At 45.1% G+C, this 14,507-nt stretch overlaps 2 protein-coding genes across 4 annotated transcripts in view; both read right to left on the bottom strand.

The window, feature by feature from the left end:
* LOC308576035 (uncharacterized protein) overlaps positions 1-14,507 on the bottom strand; it is a 476,523-nt gene that overhangs the window by 134,229 nt on the left and 327,787 nt on the right. The window lies entirely within an intron of this gene.
* Positions 3,375-14,507, bottom strand: part of TMEM132B (transmembrane protein 132B) — a 368,394-nt gene continuing 357,261 nt past the window's right edge. For all 3 annotated transcript variants that reach the window (XM_081174744.1, XM_081174746.1, XM_081174745.1), the window contains 3 exons: positions 10,008-10,281; positions 7,336-7,527; positions 3,375-5,356 (listed from right to left, as the gene is read on the bottom strand). In XM_081174744.1, the coding sequence (XP_081030870.1) occupies positions 4,208-5,356; positions 7,336-7,527; positions 10,008-10,281 (1,615 nt within the window). In that variant the 3' untranslated portion in view covers positions 3,375-4,207. The remainder of the gene's footprint in view (positions 5,357-7,335; positions 7,528-10,007; positions 10,282-14,507) is intronic.

Below are 14,507 nucleotides of genomic sequence, written 5' to 3'. Positions count from 1 at the left end.
TTTAAATGTGTTTATGGCGGGGGGGGGGGTTATTGGTTCATTTTTGTTCTTGTTTTATTATGCAATTTGTGCAGATGAAGAGTGATATACAAAATTTAATAATAATAGCAATAGCAACAACCCAGAACTGCTGGAAACACTTTTAGCAATCCACTGAGGCATGGCAGAAACTCAGTACAATGTTTCCAGGGTAAAATAGGCTGTCTCTCGTATGCATTTTCAAGCTTAAAGGATCCAGCAATTAGCATAAGCCATTTGATACACACTGCAGTGTCTTTGAATACAGTAGAGGCACCGTTTGCTTGCTTGCTTATTTATTTATTTTTGAAAGCGTCGCTACTCTGAATATTTGATTCCCTCTTCATCTCCTGTATGCATTATAGAATTCCGTTAGGTCTGAGCTCTGTCTGTGAAGCTGTGCGGAGACAGGCGTGTTTACTGTGCATGGCCCCAGCACGTACCAACCGCACAATGACATTACTATGCTGCGAGTGTGTGTGCCCGTGTATAATCCCCGTGCTTATGGCATTTTGATGCAAGCCTGGAATAGGACTTGTGGCATGGCATTGCGGTTCTACGGTCCTCAACAGAAGAACCTCAAGAAATCAAAGCGCATTTCACAGTGCATTACGTTACACGAGGCAGTAAAAAATAATAATACCCCTGATTTCTAGGTTTTCAGCATTCTTAAAGTGGGACCATTTTAACTACTTAAAAGTGCCAAGCCTATACAAGTCCATTCGGACACAAGCCTTGCTGAGTCTAGTGAGTTCCCTGGTATGAATAGATGGCTCTGTCCATTTTGGATTTCTCCATTTCTCATTTTCCCAAGCTTTCATTTCTGCAGCAATTTGTGATTTAAAAAATAAGCCTAAAATATAATTCACCAGGAATTCCATATGAATTTCTCCTAACAAACTTATTTTCTGTGCAGTTTGCCCTAATATACACAGTTTTGAAAACCATTGTTCCCCAATACATTTTTGTATGTCATTTTCACAAATATATGCATTTTATGCACTCTTTGCCTTAGCATATGAATTTCTGAACATATCACTTGGCTGGAGTACTGCGTTACAAAATTTAGAATGTGCACATTTCAAGGGATGGCTGTGTTTTTGTTTGTCTATTGTTTTGAAAAATGTGGATTCATCTTTAATGCAGACTCAGTCACATCCCAGCCCCCAATTTCCCCTCCCAGATAACTGTGTATAGGATTGCAGCATACGTAATTAGCCATTCCAAAAAAAACCCAACCTCATAAGTTTGTTCCTCAGAAAGGAGAGCAAAACACAATTTTAATTGAAGGGCATTAGATGTCTTTTGATCTTGACAATTTCAAAGCTTCACACTTAAAATGGGAGGGGGGCTAAAATATGGATTTTTAATTGCTTACAAAGCATTCTGAAATCACACCAAATGATTCCCCACCTGTCTTGAAAATCCATAAACGAGTCCTTCAGAAAGGGACCAGGAGAGAGTGGGAAATTGTTCGGACGTTCAATTCCTTGCTTTAGTTGAACTAAATCCAATTCTGATGCACCCAAACCAGTTTAGGAAGCTGACGTACACAAAATCAGATCACTGTTGGTCCATCTAGTTCATTATGGTCTACACGAGGGCTGGGGGAAAATTTTAAGCCTCAGCGTTACTTTCCTTGGGCAACCTTTCAAGAGCCACAAAACAGTGACAAGTGGGACTGGATGCAAGAGTTGCTAGGTTCGTAGGAGCAGGGACCGAGCAACGGGAGCTCACCTGGTCACGGGGATTCGAACCGCCAACCTTCTGATCAGCAAGCCCTAGGCTCTGTGGTTTAGACCAGTGTTTCCCAAACGTTTTTGGCCAACGGCACACCTGTTTACCGGAAAAAAATCTCGCGGCACACCACCATTAAAGCCCCGCCCCGTGACGTCAGCGCGCAGCGTCACGCCGGGAGGGACGCACAAAAGTGAAAGTTTTTTCCCTCCCCCTTGCCGGGGTGGGAGGAGGCAGCAGAGCGAGGGACTGAGGGACGGCGGCAGCTGAGGCGGCGGCGGCTGTTGTGGTGGTGGCGGCGATAGCGGGCGGAGGAGGGGGCGGCGGCGGGGCTTGAGGAGCCGTCGCCGGGAGTTGCTGCTGCTGCTGTTGCTGCTGCTGCCCGGACATGCCGGCCTCCTCCTCCTCCGCTGTCTCGCGCTCCTCCCTTTTGCGCGCGCTGCCCCGCCGCTCGGCACCACCACCGCGGAGCCGCCCCCGGCTCGACGCGGATCCTCGCCGCCGCCGCCTCTCGCCGCCCGACTCGCCCGCCTCCCTCCCACAGCACACCAGCCGATGTCTCACGGCACAGTAGTGTGCCGCGGAACACCGGTTGGGAAACACTGGTTTAGACCACAGTGCCACCCGCGTCCTTACTCTATGCTAAACCAAGGCAAGCAAGAGGCATAATCAGTATTTAAGGACACATTTCCTATCAAGGAAAAACCACTGAAGGTGGTTCCCTCTCCCCTGTTGTTGTTTCCAGCAACTGGGATTCAAAAACATTTTAGCCTCTAACAGTGGAGGTAGAGCATAGCCATCATCAGTGTTATTTTTCTAGAAAAAGAGGTGCTGGATCTCACCATGAACTTCTCCCTACTTCTCTTAGAATGGCAATGGTGCCCACCTGAGAGGTGCCAGAGATGAGCTCCTGTGAGCTCTGGCTAAAAAAATCCCTGGCCATCATGACTATTAGCCACTGAAACTTTTATCCTCTATAATTTCCCAGGTTGCTAGTCTCCCATCCAGACCCAGATCCAGCCTAGACCTGCTTAACTTCAGGAAGGTGGGTGCAATGTGTACCTTCAAACGACACCTGGGGATTTTGAAATGATGATATTGCAAACCTTCCAAAATGAAAACAAAAACCAGAATAGCTCTTTTCCCCCACCCCAGGGTTTTTATTATTGTATGTACATTTTCCCTGTAAGAAGACAGATCTCTATTTTCCAGTGAAAGAGATGTACGAAAGAAAGAAAGAAAGAAAGAAAGAAAGAAAGAAAGAAAGAAAGAGGATTAGGGAACAATATCAAGCAGCTACAAAACAAACCCTTTTAACACAGAAAGTAAGGCTGTCACCCGACCGAAAGAAGTTTTAGTCGATTAATCGTTTGGGTTTTAATGAATTAATAAGCGAATAATCAATTAGTCCTGTATAAATTTGCAGTTGAGTAGCTGTATTATCGTCATTGTTGTTGATTTCAGATGGCGCTTGTGCATGTCATAACTTAGGAGATGCGCTCCATGGGTGAGAAAAGGGGGTTGCCCTTTCAAAATTGGCACCCATCAGCAATGTTTTCTCTAAGTACTTGTATTTTAAAATGTTACATTTTTTCTCCAGAATAATAATAATAATAATAATAATAATAATAATAATAATAATAATAATAATAATAATAATCTGCTGCCCAGTTTATTGGGGGCACTTTTTCACTGTCATCTTTTGCAAGGTTTTTATTCGATTTATCGACTAAACATTGCAGCCCTAACATTGCAGTACACTTTGGTACATCTATGGGTTGGGGAGGGAATCCTGTCAAATGAAAATATGTAAATAGTTCATAAAATCAGGAAAGCTTTATAAACAATACAGCTGAACAAATTAACCACAAGGATGAATATTTGTTTTTTAAAAAACAAAAGCTTAGGAGGATATATCTGTCTGTATTTTGTATAAACAGATTACATTAGGTCAATTCATTCTGATCCTTTGAAAGGACCCTAGATTCCAGCTGAAAGCGAGGAATGTCTACTGTGCTTTTACAAAGAATATTTTCTAGAAAAATCATCAACCCACCCACCCACAAAATGGTTCCTTTTCCATAGTAACGGCTCATCGTAACATGGCACACTAACCCATCTTCTCTGAGTCTAGGTGCAATTCGATCAGCATTAGCTAGTATCAGATGATATATGAAAAATAGCTGGTTGTGCGCAATACCTCCAAGATTTGTAGGTAGCTGTTTAGGGGCTCACATCCCCTTGTACCAGATGGAACAGGGTATAACAAGCCAGCTTTTCCCTGCAGCTGATCAAAACACTGCAAAGTTAGTATTTCTGGACCTCCAAACATTTTGGAGAGCCTTCTTCTATTGCTGGCTGGGTTTGAGTGCTCCATCATCCATAAAACAGAAGGCATAAAGGTGAATACAAAGATAAAGTTTTTTTTAGAGAGAGAGATAATAATTATTTTTTACATATTGTCTTGCAGCCTTTCCATATAGTCTCTAAGTTCCTGGGAATCCCCTAAGTTCATATCTTGGCATACCCATTTGATATTATCGTCACTGTCAAAGAGGATGGAGTTGGTGTATGGGCCACCATCCTCTGGCAAGATGGTGGTATAGGATGTGAATTTGACTCTTTTCCGTTTGGGCCCAGGGGGGTTGATAGGTTCGTTTGTGATATCGTTCTCACAACCATAGTCAGCAGACCGAAGGATCTGGCTGTGGAGGCTCTTCTGAGAGCTCCCGTTGAGGAGGAAATTGCTCTCCTCAAACTGCATCCCTCTGTCTATCATGGTTGTGCACTCCTCGGATGGGAGCGAAATGTCCACTGGGTTCTCCAAGAGCTCCACCTCATTCCCGAGCCACACCCAGTCATGGGAATGTGGAATGTTGCCTTGCTCACTGACGGCAAACCTTTTGTGCCTGTACTTCCAAGCAAATGCCACACAGTTAATTAAGAAGACCAATATGGCTAAACAGAAAACACACAGAAGGGCATACATGCCAATCTCAAGGTCCGTTAGACCTCTGGAAGCCAAAGTGAGGTCACTGGGACTGTTCTGCACTGGAATGTCAACTTGTATGGGGAAGCTTGTAAAGGAGGTTGGACCATTTTGGAGCTGACCCTGAGCAGTTTTTGGGTGAACAGGAGTCTTGGAAGTTGTGCTTTGGTTAGTAGCCTCTTCATGATTAATGGAAGCCCCATGTTTGGGCCAATCTTGCCCTGACCTCTCCTGCTCCAATGACTTCTCTATAGAATTACTCCCATGGCTTTTAAAATCAGCCTCCACGTCTTCAATGTCATTGGTGTCCCCTTTGTGGTCCAAATCCTTCTGGCCAAACTTGACTTTGATGCTTCCTTTCCCAACAGCCAAGCTACTCTTCCTCTTGGACTTCTGACAAGGCTCACTGATCACCATTTCTAGTTTAATGAGTGGCCCTTGACCTTCACCTTCCGCCACCACCACAGGCTGGTCTTCCTCTTGGCTTTGATGGATGGACACCACCATTTCATCCAGGGATGTGATGGCGAGAGAAAAATCTTTCGTGTCGTAGATGTCTAAGGGGGTCACGGTGCCATCGCTGAACAAAATCCAAGCACTGACCACAGCTTCCTACAACATAGAAAAATGTATCATTTTTTAAAAGAAGCCATAACTTTTTTAAGAAGCGAAATTAATGAACCTTAGTCATTCATTTCAGTGGGTCTGTTCTGAATAGGACTAGCATTGGAAACCAACCAGTAGGTGTACTCTGGGTATAACTTAGCTGAATGTGTCAGCGCTATGAGCCTTCAAAATTCAAGCTGGGAAATAATGCATCTGAAATGAGTGAACTTTTTAAAAAATGAAAGCTTAGTTTTAACATTCTCTTCCTAGCAGAATGTCTCAGAATCAATTTCACATATAACCAGTCAGATCATTTGTTTTCAGACTGCATCATGAAATCAATCTGAACTCTGGGCCTTAAATTAGCCATCAAAATATTGTTTCCTAAACTCATGCGGCTGATTTAGTGAAATCGCATGAGTTGGGCTCCTCCCCCACCCTGTTTTTGTGAAGCCTGGAAATAATTACATGAAAATGAGTAACATTTCCCTCCCTCCCCCCCCCCCTTGTCCTTTTGGCTTAATGTGTCAGTAAACATGATCCAATCATTTCACTCACCCATTTTTCATATTCACATTTATGTATTTCACCTTTCCTCTATGATCTTTAGAGAGGGAGGGCCCATAACTTAGTACGGGGTGGGGAACCTTTACCGTCCTCAAGGACCATATTCCCTGGGGAAAATCTGTTGAGGGCCACATAGAAGTGTGGCCAGGGCCAGAACTGAAAGTGGGTAGGAGGCAATATCAAAGGAGGATGTCAGTGCAACAGCACTCTCACAACACGACCACCCCATTCCTCTCTAGCTTAGTTTAATTTCTCCTACTACCCATTGGATCACATCATCTATCATGGTTACAAAAGCATCAGAAGAGGCCTGCTGGATTAGGCCAGAGGCCCATCTAATCCACTGGCCTTCAGTCAGTGAGTTGAGACTCATTAGTGGGCCACAGCCCATACCCTCCAACACTTCTCTGATGAAAATAGGGACGTGCAATTCTATAATGATAATTTTACTGTTTATACCTGTAATGTGTATGGGTTGCTCGTGCGTAAGTTGCCGCCTCTCCAGGCTTTGTTGCCTTGCTAAACCTTTCAGTCTGGGCAGCCCTTCACTTCGTGGCTGCCTCAGTCGCTAGCAGAATCCGTCAGTGGGCGTTTCTTAAATCTTTTCCAACATAAAAGTTGTTTGACACCCAGTCTCCTCCTACTCTCTCTGTGCGGAAGTCTTCTGCGCAGGGTGGGCGTGGGTAGCGGAGGACCCGTGCTCTCCCCGCTGGTGTCCGGTGAAGAGACCTGGAGCCCTCTCGCCGATTCCCCCATCAGCCCCTCTATATCCCTGGTGTTGCGCTGATTTGCTTCCCCATCAGCGGAGCTGCCTCTCTCCCTGTTAGGCCCTTCTCCAGCATCATTTGAGAGCCTTCCCTCCGCCTCTAGCTCCAATGTCAGTTCCCTGACAATACCCCACTGGGTATAAACCCCGCTGGGTTGCCCCAGCCACTCTGGGCAGCTTCCAACATATATAAAAACTCAATAAAACTTTAAACATTTTTTTTAAAAAAACCTTCCCTATACAGGATTGCCTTCAGACAGCTCAAGGGTCAGATAACTCCATACCCTCCAACATTTCACCAATGAAAATAGGGACATCCAAAGGAAAAGTGGGACAGTCAAGGATCAAATCAGAAATCAGAACAGCTTCTTTAAATCAGGGATGTCCCGGGAAAGTAGGGACACTTGGAGGGTCTGACAGCCTGATCCAAGGTGGGTAACCACAAGACCACTAACACCATGCAACAATATAGCAAAGGATTAAGAAATGGGTCCCCCAAATGCATGTTTAGGTTAAATTATGTTTAGTCCTTAGTTTGTCCTTCAGGTTACCCTCCATTTAATCTCATCTGGTTTATCTAGGTCTCCTATTTGCTGATGAAACGATGCAAATCTGTGATGTTCATTAATTTTGTCACCACTGCATCTCCCACCTGCTTTGGTGAATGAAGAATGTCAGAAGCTGATGCCGTAGAAACAATCACCCTCTTGTTTCCTTTGCTTGTCTGGAGCGAGAGGGACAAGCCTGCCACGAGCTGAACACCGAGGTCTGTGATGGTCACCCGGTCTTCCAGAACAATCACAGTCTTCTCAGCCAAAATGGAATCCGAAAGAGGTGAGAGGACCTTTAAGGGAAACAAAAGGAAAGGAAAGATGATGACAACCCACATTAAACTATCCTGGAGTTTTTCCATCATGAGTGCCCAGGGACTGCTTGCCATACAGTGGTACCTCGTTTTGAGTCTGCCTCGTTGAGTGTTCATTTTGTCGAACGTCCGCAGAAAACCCGGAAGTACTGGCAAACTGCTCCGAGTGTGTGCGGAGAGCAGTGCTTTGTCATGTGTCCTTTTCGTCTAGCGTCCGGGGCTCTGGAATGGATCCCAGTTGCAAAACAAGGTACGACTGTATTTCAAAATGAAGACCCCTCTTAGCCACTTTTGCCTGCTTGGGTTCCAATTCTAGCCACACATAACTGGGAATAAGCCCAACTGAACTTAATAGGGGTTACGTTTGAGTATTATTATTAGTAGAAGTATTTTTAAAATTTCTATACTGCCCTTCAGCTGAGGATTACAGGGCAGTTTGCAATATAAAAAGGCATAGACATGCATAGGATTGCTCTGCTAGCCAAATACAGTGGATTCCTGTGAAAGCAGCCAAGCGGTTGCAGGGGGCATAGTTATTTATTTCATTTTAAACCTACCCTTCGCTGAGCAAGTGATCTCAAGGAAGGGTACATCAAATATGTGTTTAACTCTTAATACTATTAGAGCACAGCTACACATGCACCGAGTGCCAAGGCGCAGTCTCCAGCACCCCCCATTTGAAAGGCAACTGGATAACAGAGTTGGAAAAGAAGTTGGGGAACTCATACTAACAGAACCCAATGATCACTTGATTCACTGTAAAGCAGTGTAAAGCACTGTAAAAAGCACTGTAGGCACTGTAAAAAGAACTGTAAAACTGTAAATTCACTGTATAGCTTCATACATTTGAAAAAAAATGGTTTAGGATAGGCATCCCCAACCTGTGGCCTTCCATATGTTTTGGCCTACAACTCCCATGATCCCTAGCTAAAAGGACCAGTGGTCAGGGATGATGGGAATTGTAGTCCAAAACATCTGGAGGGCCGAAGGTTGGGGATGCCTGGTTTAGAACAAGCATATGCACATTTTAAGAATGTTAAAAATGGGCCCATTGTGGTGCCTTCTGAATGTTCAACTCCCATCAGCCCCAGACAGCATGGTCCAAGGTTAGTGATGATATGGGGGGCTGCCTGTTTATAAAGTCCAACAACCTCAACTCTCTGCAAATATGTGAGACTGAGGCCCTCGTTGTGGGGACTGGTGCATGAAAACACCACTCTATCATAGGGCATGAGAATTAACTTGCTGAAATAGAATCAAGATCCCACCTCACCTGTCTTCCACTTTCCAACAGTAGGCAACCAACTATGACCATGGCTTTTGCTAGACCAATTTGGTCTCTGCTCAATATTAAGTAGCATTATGCCTAGACTGATCCTCTGCTTTGGTGTCTCCTCAAGATAAAGCAGCTTTCTTATTAATCATAGAATTTTATGGGTTGGAAGGGACCCTGAGGGTCATTTGGTCCAACCCCTTGCAATGCTGGAATTTCAAGGATAGCACTCATGATAGATGGTCACCCAACCTCTGCTTAAAACTTCCAACAAAGGAGAGTCCACCACCTCCTGAGGGAGTCCGTTCCAGTGTCAAACAGTTCCTACTGTCAGAAAGTTATTCCAGATGTTTAGCCGGAATCTCCTTCCTTGTAACCTGAAACCATTGGTTCAGGTTACAGCCTCTGGAGCAGGAAAAAACAAGCTTGTTCCATCTTCCATGTGATGGCTCTTTAGATGTTTGAAGAGACTATCATATATCATCTCAGTCTTCTGTTACCCAAAATAAACATATGCAACTCCTTCAGCCTTTCCTCATAAGGCTTGGTTTCCAGATCCTTGATCATCTTGGTTGCCCTCCTCTGCACATCTTCTAGCCTATCAACATCTTTCTTAAAATTTGGCATTCAGAAGTGGACACAGTGTGGTCTGACCAAGAATAGGTCAGAATAGGGAAGTACTACTGCATCCCTTGATCTGGACACTATACTTCTGTTGATGCAGCCTATAATAGCATTAGCTGCTTTTGCTACCACATCACACTGTTGACTCAAGTTAAGCTTGTGGTCTACTAAAACCCTGCCTAAGTGTAGAATTTGACATTTGTCCCTATTGAGATTCATTTTGTTAGTTTGGACCCAGTTCTCCAATTTCTTAAGGTCATCTTGAACCCGATTTCTGTCTTCTGCGGCATTATCTATCCCTCCCAGTTTGGTGTCATCTGCAAATTGGTTGAGCATCCCCTCAATTCCTTCATCCAAGTCATCTATAAAGACATTGAACAACAATGGGCCCAGGACAGAACCCTGCGGCAACCCTCTTGTCACTTTTTTTCCTCCAGGATGATGAGGATCCATTAGTGAGTACTCTTTGGGTTCTGTCTGTCAACGAGCTACAAATCCACCTACCAGTAACCTTGTGTAGCCCACATTAATGTTTCCCTTGACACTCAGCCTTACTTTGTACCTGAACTGTTGTGATTCCTTGCTCACGACCAATCAGAACCCGGCCATCTTGTAACTTGGCTACTTTGGATTCTTCCACCTTCATGAAGTCAGCCACAAGGTCCGTAATGTCAAACTGCCATTCGGAGCCAAGCATGTAGGTCAGCTGGCCTCCCAAATCGGATGATTCTGTCACAAACTGGGTGAGGACTCGTACCATGGCATGCTGGTACTGCAGGGTGCAGCCTCTGCCTTTCTTCTCGTCATCTTCATCCTCATCGCTGTCACGTGTGGGCCTGTAGGACACACACAGAAACACACACAAGAAGGTACTAAGTTGCAGTTGTTCTTGCAATACAACTGTTCATTTTGAATATTGCAAATTCTAAAGGCTGTAACCAGGGTAGACCCATTGAAATGAATGGGAGTGCCTAATGTAGGTTCACTAACTTCAGTGTGCTTTCTCTGGGTATAACTTAGATAGATACAACCCTGATTTTTCCATCTGAGGCTTTAATTTGTCCGTGTTGGGTTTTATCTGTGGAGGATTTCATCTTCTGCTGGGTTGGTTTTACTGATTCGTTAAGGTTCCACCGAGTTGCTGCACCATTTATTTAAATCACTTTGTTGTACTGTCCACTTTGTCTAGAGAATAGTTCTTATTAGAAAACTCAGCAACTGAATAAAATAAATAAACAAAATTTATGAAATGCCTATATTATCAGCATTGGGCATCATTTGGCCTCTCTAACACATAGACCTCACAGGGTTCACCCGAGTTAGTCTCCTCTCATCCTTGTTTATTATTTATTCTCACTTTGCAGCTGATGTACATCTCTATTTGCCCCTTTCTCCCTGACTGGCAGGTATCATTTTGTGGTTCTCCACAGGTGTCAACTCAGGTGCCAAAATGTCTTGAGCTGGCTCTGGATCTGTGGGTACATAGCCTTACACTAATGTAAGATACCCCAGGCTTGTGAACTTAATGTGGGCCCCCTACACCTATATTTTGGGGGTTTGGCACTTTCTCAGGCCATGCCTCCTCTCTAAGCCTTACTCTTCACTGGACCTGCTCTTCCTTCTCCTCAAGTGTTCTTCTCTACTGTACACAGTAAGAGTCACATTACTGGCTTTGCTCATTGTTCTCTGAGGGCTTGCCCACTTTTTTGCCTCTCACCTGGCCCACCAATGATGTGTGGTCCCCATAAGGTTTCCCAGGAAGGAGTTAGGTCCTGATGCTGAAAGAGGTTTTCCACCCCTTCCTCACACTGCAATTGTGTAGAATTTGCACCACTTGGACTCAGCCAATGTATTTACAAAGGCTCTGCCTCTGTGAGTATACCTTTCTGTGTCTCTAAGCCTGGGACTAGGGTGTTTTTAGGCCTCTTGGGGGAAAGACTACAATGCGGGAACTGATTAATAAGTGACAAGGGTGCTAGGCTCCAGGCCAGAGGACAACCATATTAAAATTCGCCATCCATTGGGAAGTAGGCAGCACAAGAGATCAAACCCCTCCACTGAGTTCCACATCTTGTTGGAAAAAGTTGTTTTCTTAGAGCTACCTAAGGTCCTGTGGCTCCAGCCCATGCCTGCCTTCTGCATGACTTAGCCACCCTCGGGGATTTATTTTGCTCCACAGAGCATGGTCCTCATGGTCAGGAGAGGACATGGTTAGAAATTCTTCTCAGCCCATGTTATCCCTCATTTTTGGAGCCCTTCCACCACCAATTGCCCCACCCTCGTTTTCAACATCCAATGACTCATTCTCAGTCTTTGAGTGGCTGCAGAATGTTTGCAGGCATTCCATTATGTTTCAGCAGTTCGGTTGATGGTTAGGAGGGCTTGCAGGTGACAAGAGAAAGGCGCACAGGCATTCTTTAGCCCTGTTACATATAAGAGATCCAAAGGGCATCATTTCAACATACGTCAAAAGACTCACTAAGCGGCCCTTAGAAGAAATGAACAAAAATCACTTCCTCCCACCCAACGCTCTACCCGCAGAGGTAATGCATGAACTTCAACAAGGGGATAATTATTTTCCAGCTGCATAATGAATCAAAATAAATGTTCTTGTTAAGAACATCGGTCTCTGCCTGCCTGGACTTTCCTCCCCTCCTCCCCACTCTTATTTGACTTTAATTTATATTTATTCCTTTCATTTGCTGCAATTGTGGGCTTTTCGACTGCTCATTTCACAAGCCGGTTTTTCTATTAACCGAGTGCCGCTCAAGGGTTCCATGCAGTACATTAGTCATGAGAGCACACCTATCTGGAGAGCAGATTTCCATCTGGAAGAGTGGGCCGCTCATATTGATAGTGGCACATACCCAGATTAAATTATGATTCTCCCATCTACTGCAAATAAGGATAAAAGTCTCTCTCCCCCTTCCTGCTGCCCATCTATCTATGGATCAGTATGATGAGCCATATTTCTCCAGATGGGTTTTTATTATCTCCCCAGATATATTCACAAGGGATCCAGATCCTCACTTCCTTATTACATTTTTATTAATTTCCCATTCAAGGAAGCAGCGGGCAGATCCAATCAATGGGTGCTATCAATGGCACGGTGCCCAAGAATCTCAGTGCTGCTTCCTGAGAGAGAACCTGGTTGGAGGCCCATTCCAACGAACACAGGAATCTGCCCTATCATACTGTTCATCCATCTAGCTCAGTGTTGTCTAAAAGAACATGGTACATTTCGCTGATGGGAATTGTAGCATAAAATATCTAGAGGGCAGCCGGTTGGAGGGGGCTGGTGTACACTGACTGCAGTTTCCCAAAGTCTTAAGCAGGGTTTTTTTTCCCCTGGAGGCGCCAGAGACTGAACCTGGGGCCTTGTACATCACAGGTAGGGAACCTCAGGACCAAGGGTCAAATGATGTCCCATAAACCTCTCTATCCAGTCCTCAGAATGGTCTCCAAGAGACCCCTTGCAATATTGGCCCTGACGTGCCCTTCCTGACACTTTCCCCTGGGTGGAATGTGCTCTTCAGCTGTGATAATTAAGGCTGTGCCCCAATGCATTCTCTGTGGTGAACACACTTGCAAATCAGACCCCTAGAGCCTTCCCACCTGACTCATCACCCCCTGAAAGCCCTGGATCTCTCAGTGGCCCTGCACAACCTGGGGTGACTTGGGACTGTCTCCAAACAACTCAGCTCAAGCCTGGATCCACATGAATCAGCTGAATTCAGTTCAGGATTTAAACAGAGGATGGGTGGTCATCTGTCCCTGATTCTCTACCTGTGATTCCTACAGGGGGTGGACTAGATTGTCCTTTTGGCCTCTTCCATCTCTACAGCTCGGTGCTTCTAAGGACCCAGAGACTGAGGAGGAGAGAGCCTATAGGCAGCGCCACCGCCCGGATTGATTGCAAATAAGAAGGCAGGCAGGGCATTCAGAGGTTGGTGAGGATGTGTCCCATTTGCCCTAATAAATCGGCCTCCACTGCATTCTTGCCACAAGAAGAAATGGTCGCCCCCATTCAAGTCACCCATGCGATTAAGTTGCTTAAAAACAAACTTTCGCCAGCTCTATTGGAAGCATGAGCTGTCGCACGCACTCATCCAAAAACAATGGCTGGCAGGCCATGGTGCAGGCAACCGGCTGCAAATTTTCACAGCAAACAGCTTTGCCATTCCACCCCCTTCCTAAAAAAAAGAAGAAGAAATGAATTGCTAAATAGGTGCCCAGTGGCTCTGCGGTAATCTGAATAGCTGCTGGCGAGAACGGCTTGCCAGCTTGCAAACAGCGAAGCTACTTGGGCCGTTCAATTCACTTCAGCTGGCCCAATAAATATGAACTAGACACCTGGGGGGTTCAATTTTTAGCACGCGGCATAATGAGCTGACAGGCAAAATGTTCGCACTGGGCTAATGGCTGCTGAAGGCGTGACCTGCCGCGTCTGCGATGGCAGGTTTATTCCTCAAATGGATCTATCGCCATGAACGATTCAGCAGACATTTGCGCAAGCAAACTCCCAACAATATGGTGAACAGGGAGGCAACCGGATGAGGCACTTAACTCAGCAGAAGAATGGGCTTGTTCTTTCTTTTTTTGCCAATGCCAATGATAACCATTAAAAATACTCTCAAGTTCCTGTCGCGTTTGGAACATGTTCTGTTGGTTCACTCTTTTGGCCAGCATCTCATGGAGGAGAAATCGTGGCTCGGTAGCAGAGCACACGCTTCGCATGCAGGTTCAAGCCTCAGCATCACCAGTTAAAAGAAAAGGATCAGCAGCTGGTGATGGGGAAGACTCATTCCTGTGATACTGGAGAATTATTGCAATTGGAATAGACAAGGATGCGGAACCGGTAACCCTAAAGATGTGGCTGGAATGGACTGTGGGCTCCTCATCCCTGCAGGAGACAATAGCGGACCACATGGACAAAGATGCTCCTTGCCTGTTTTAATCACAACACACATTTTAGGGGTGCTTCTGAAACTCCTCACATTCTTCATCTAAGATTCAAAAATGGAACTAATGCCTTAAACATCCTCCCTTGTTATCTCTTACG

This window comes from Podarcis bocagei (genome assembly GCF_964188305.1).
Source record: "Podarcis bocagei genome assembly, chromosome: 16".
Classification (NCBI taxonomy): Eukaryota; Metazoa; Chordata; class Lepidosauria; order Squamata; family Lacertidae; genus Podarcis; species Podarcis bocagei.
Note: the sequence above shows the minus strand (reverse complement) of the source record. Positions and strands in the feature narration are given on the sequence as shown.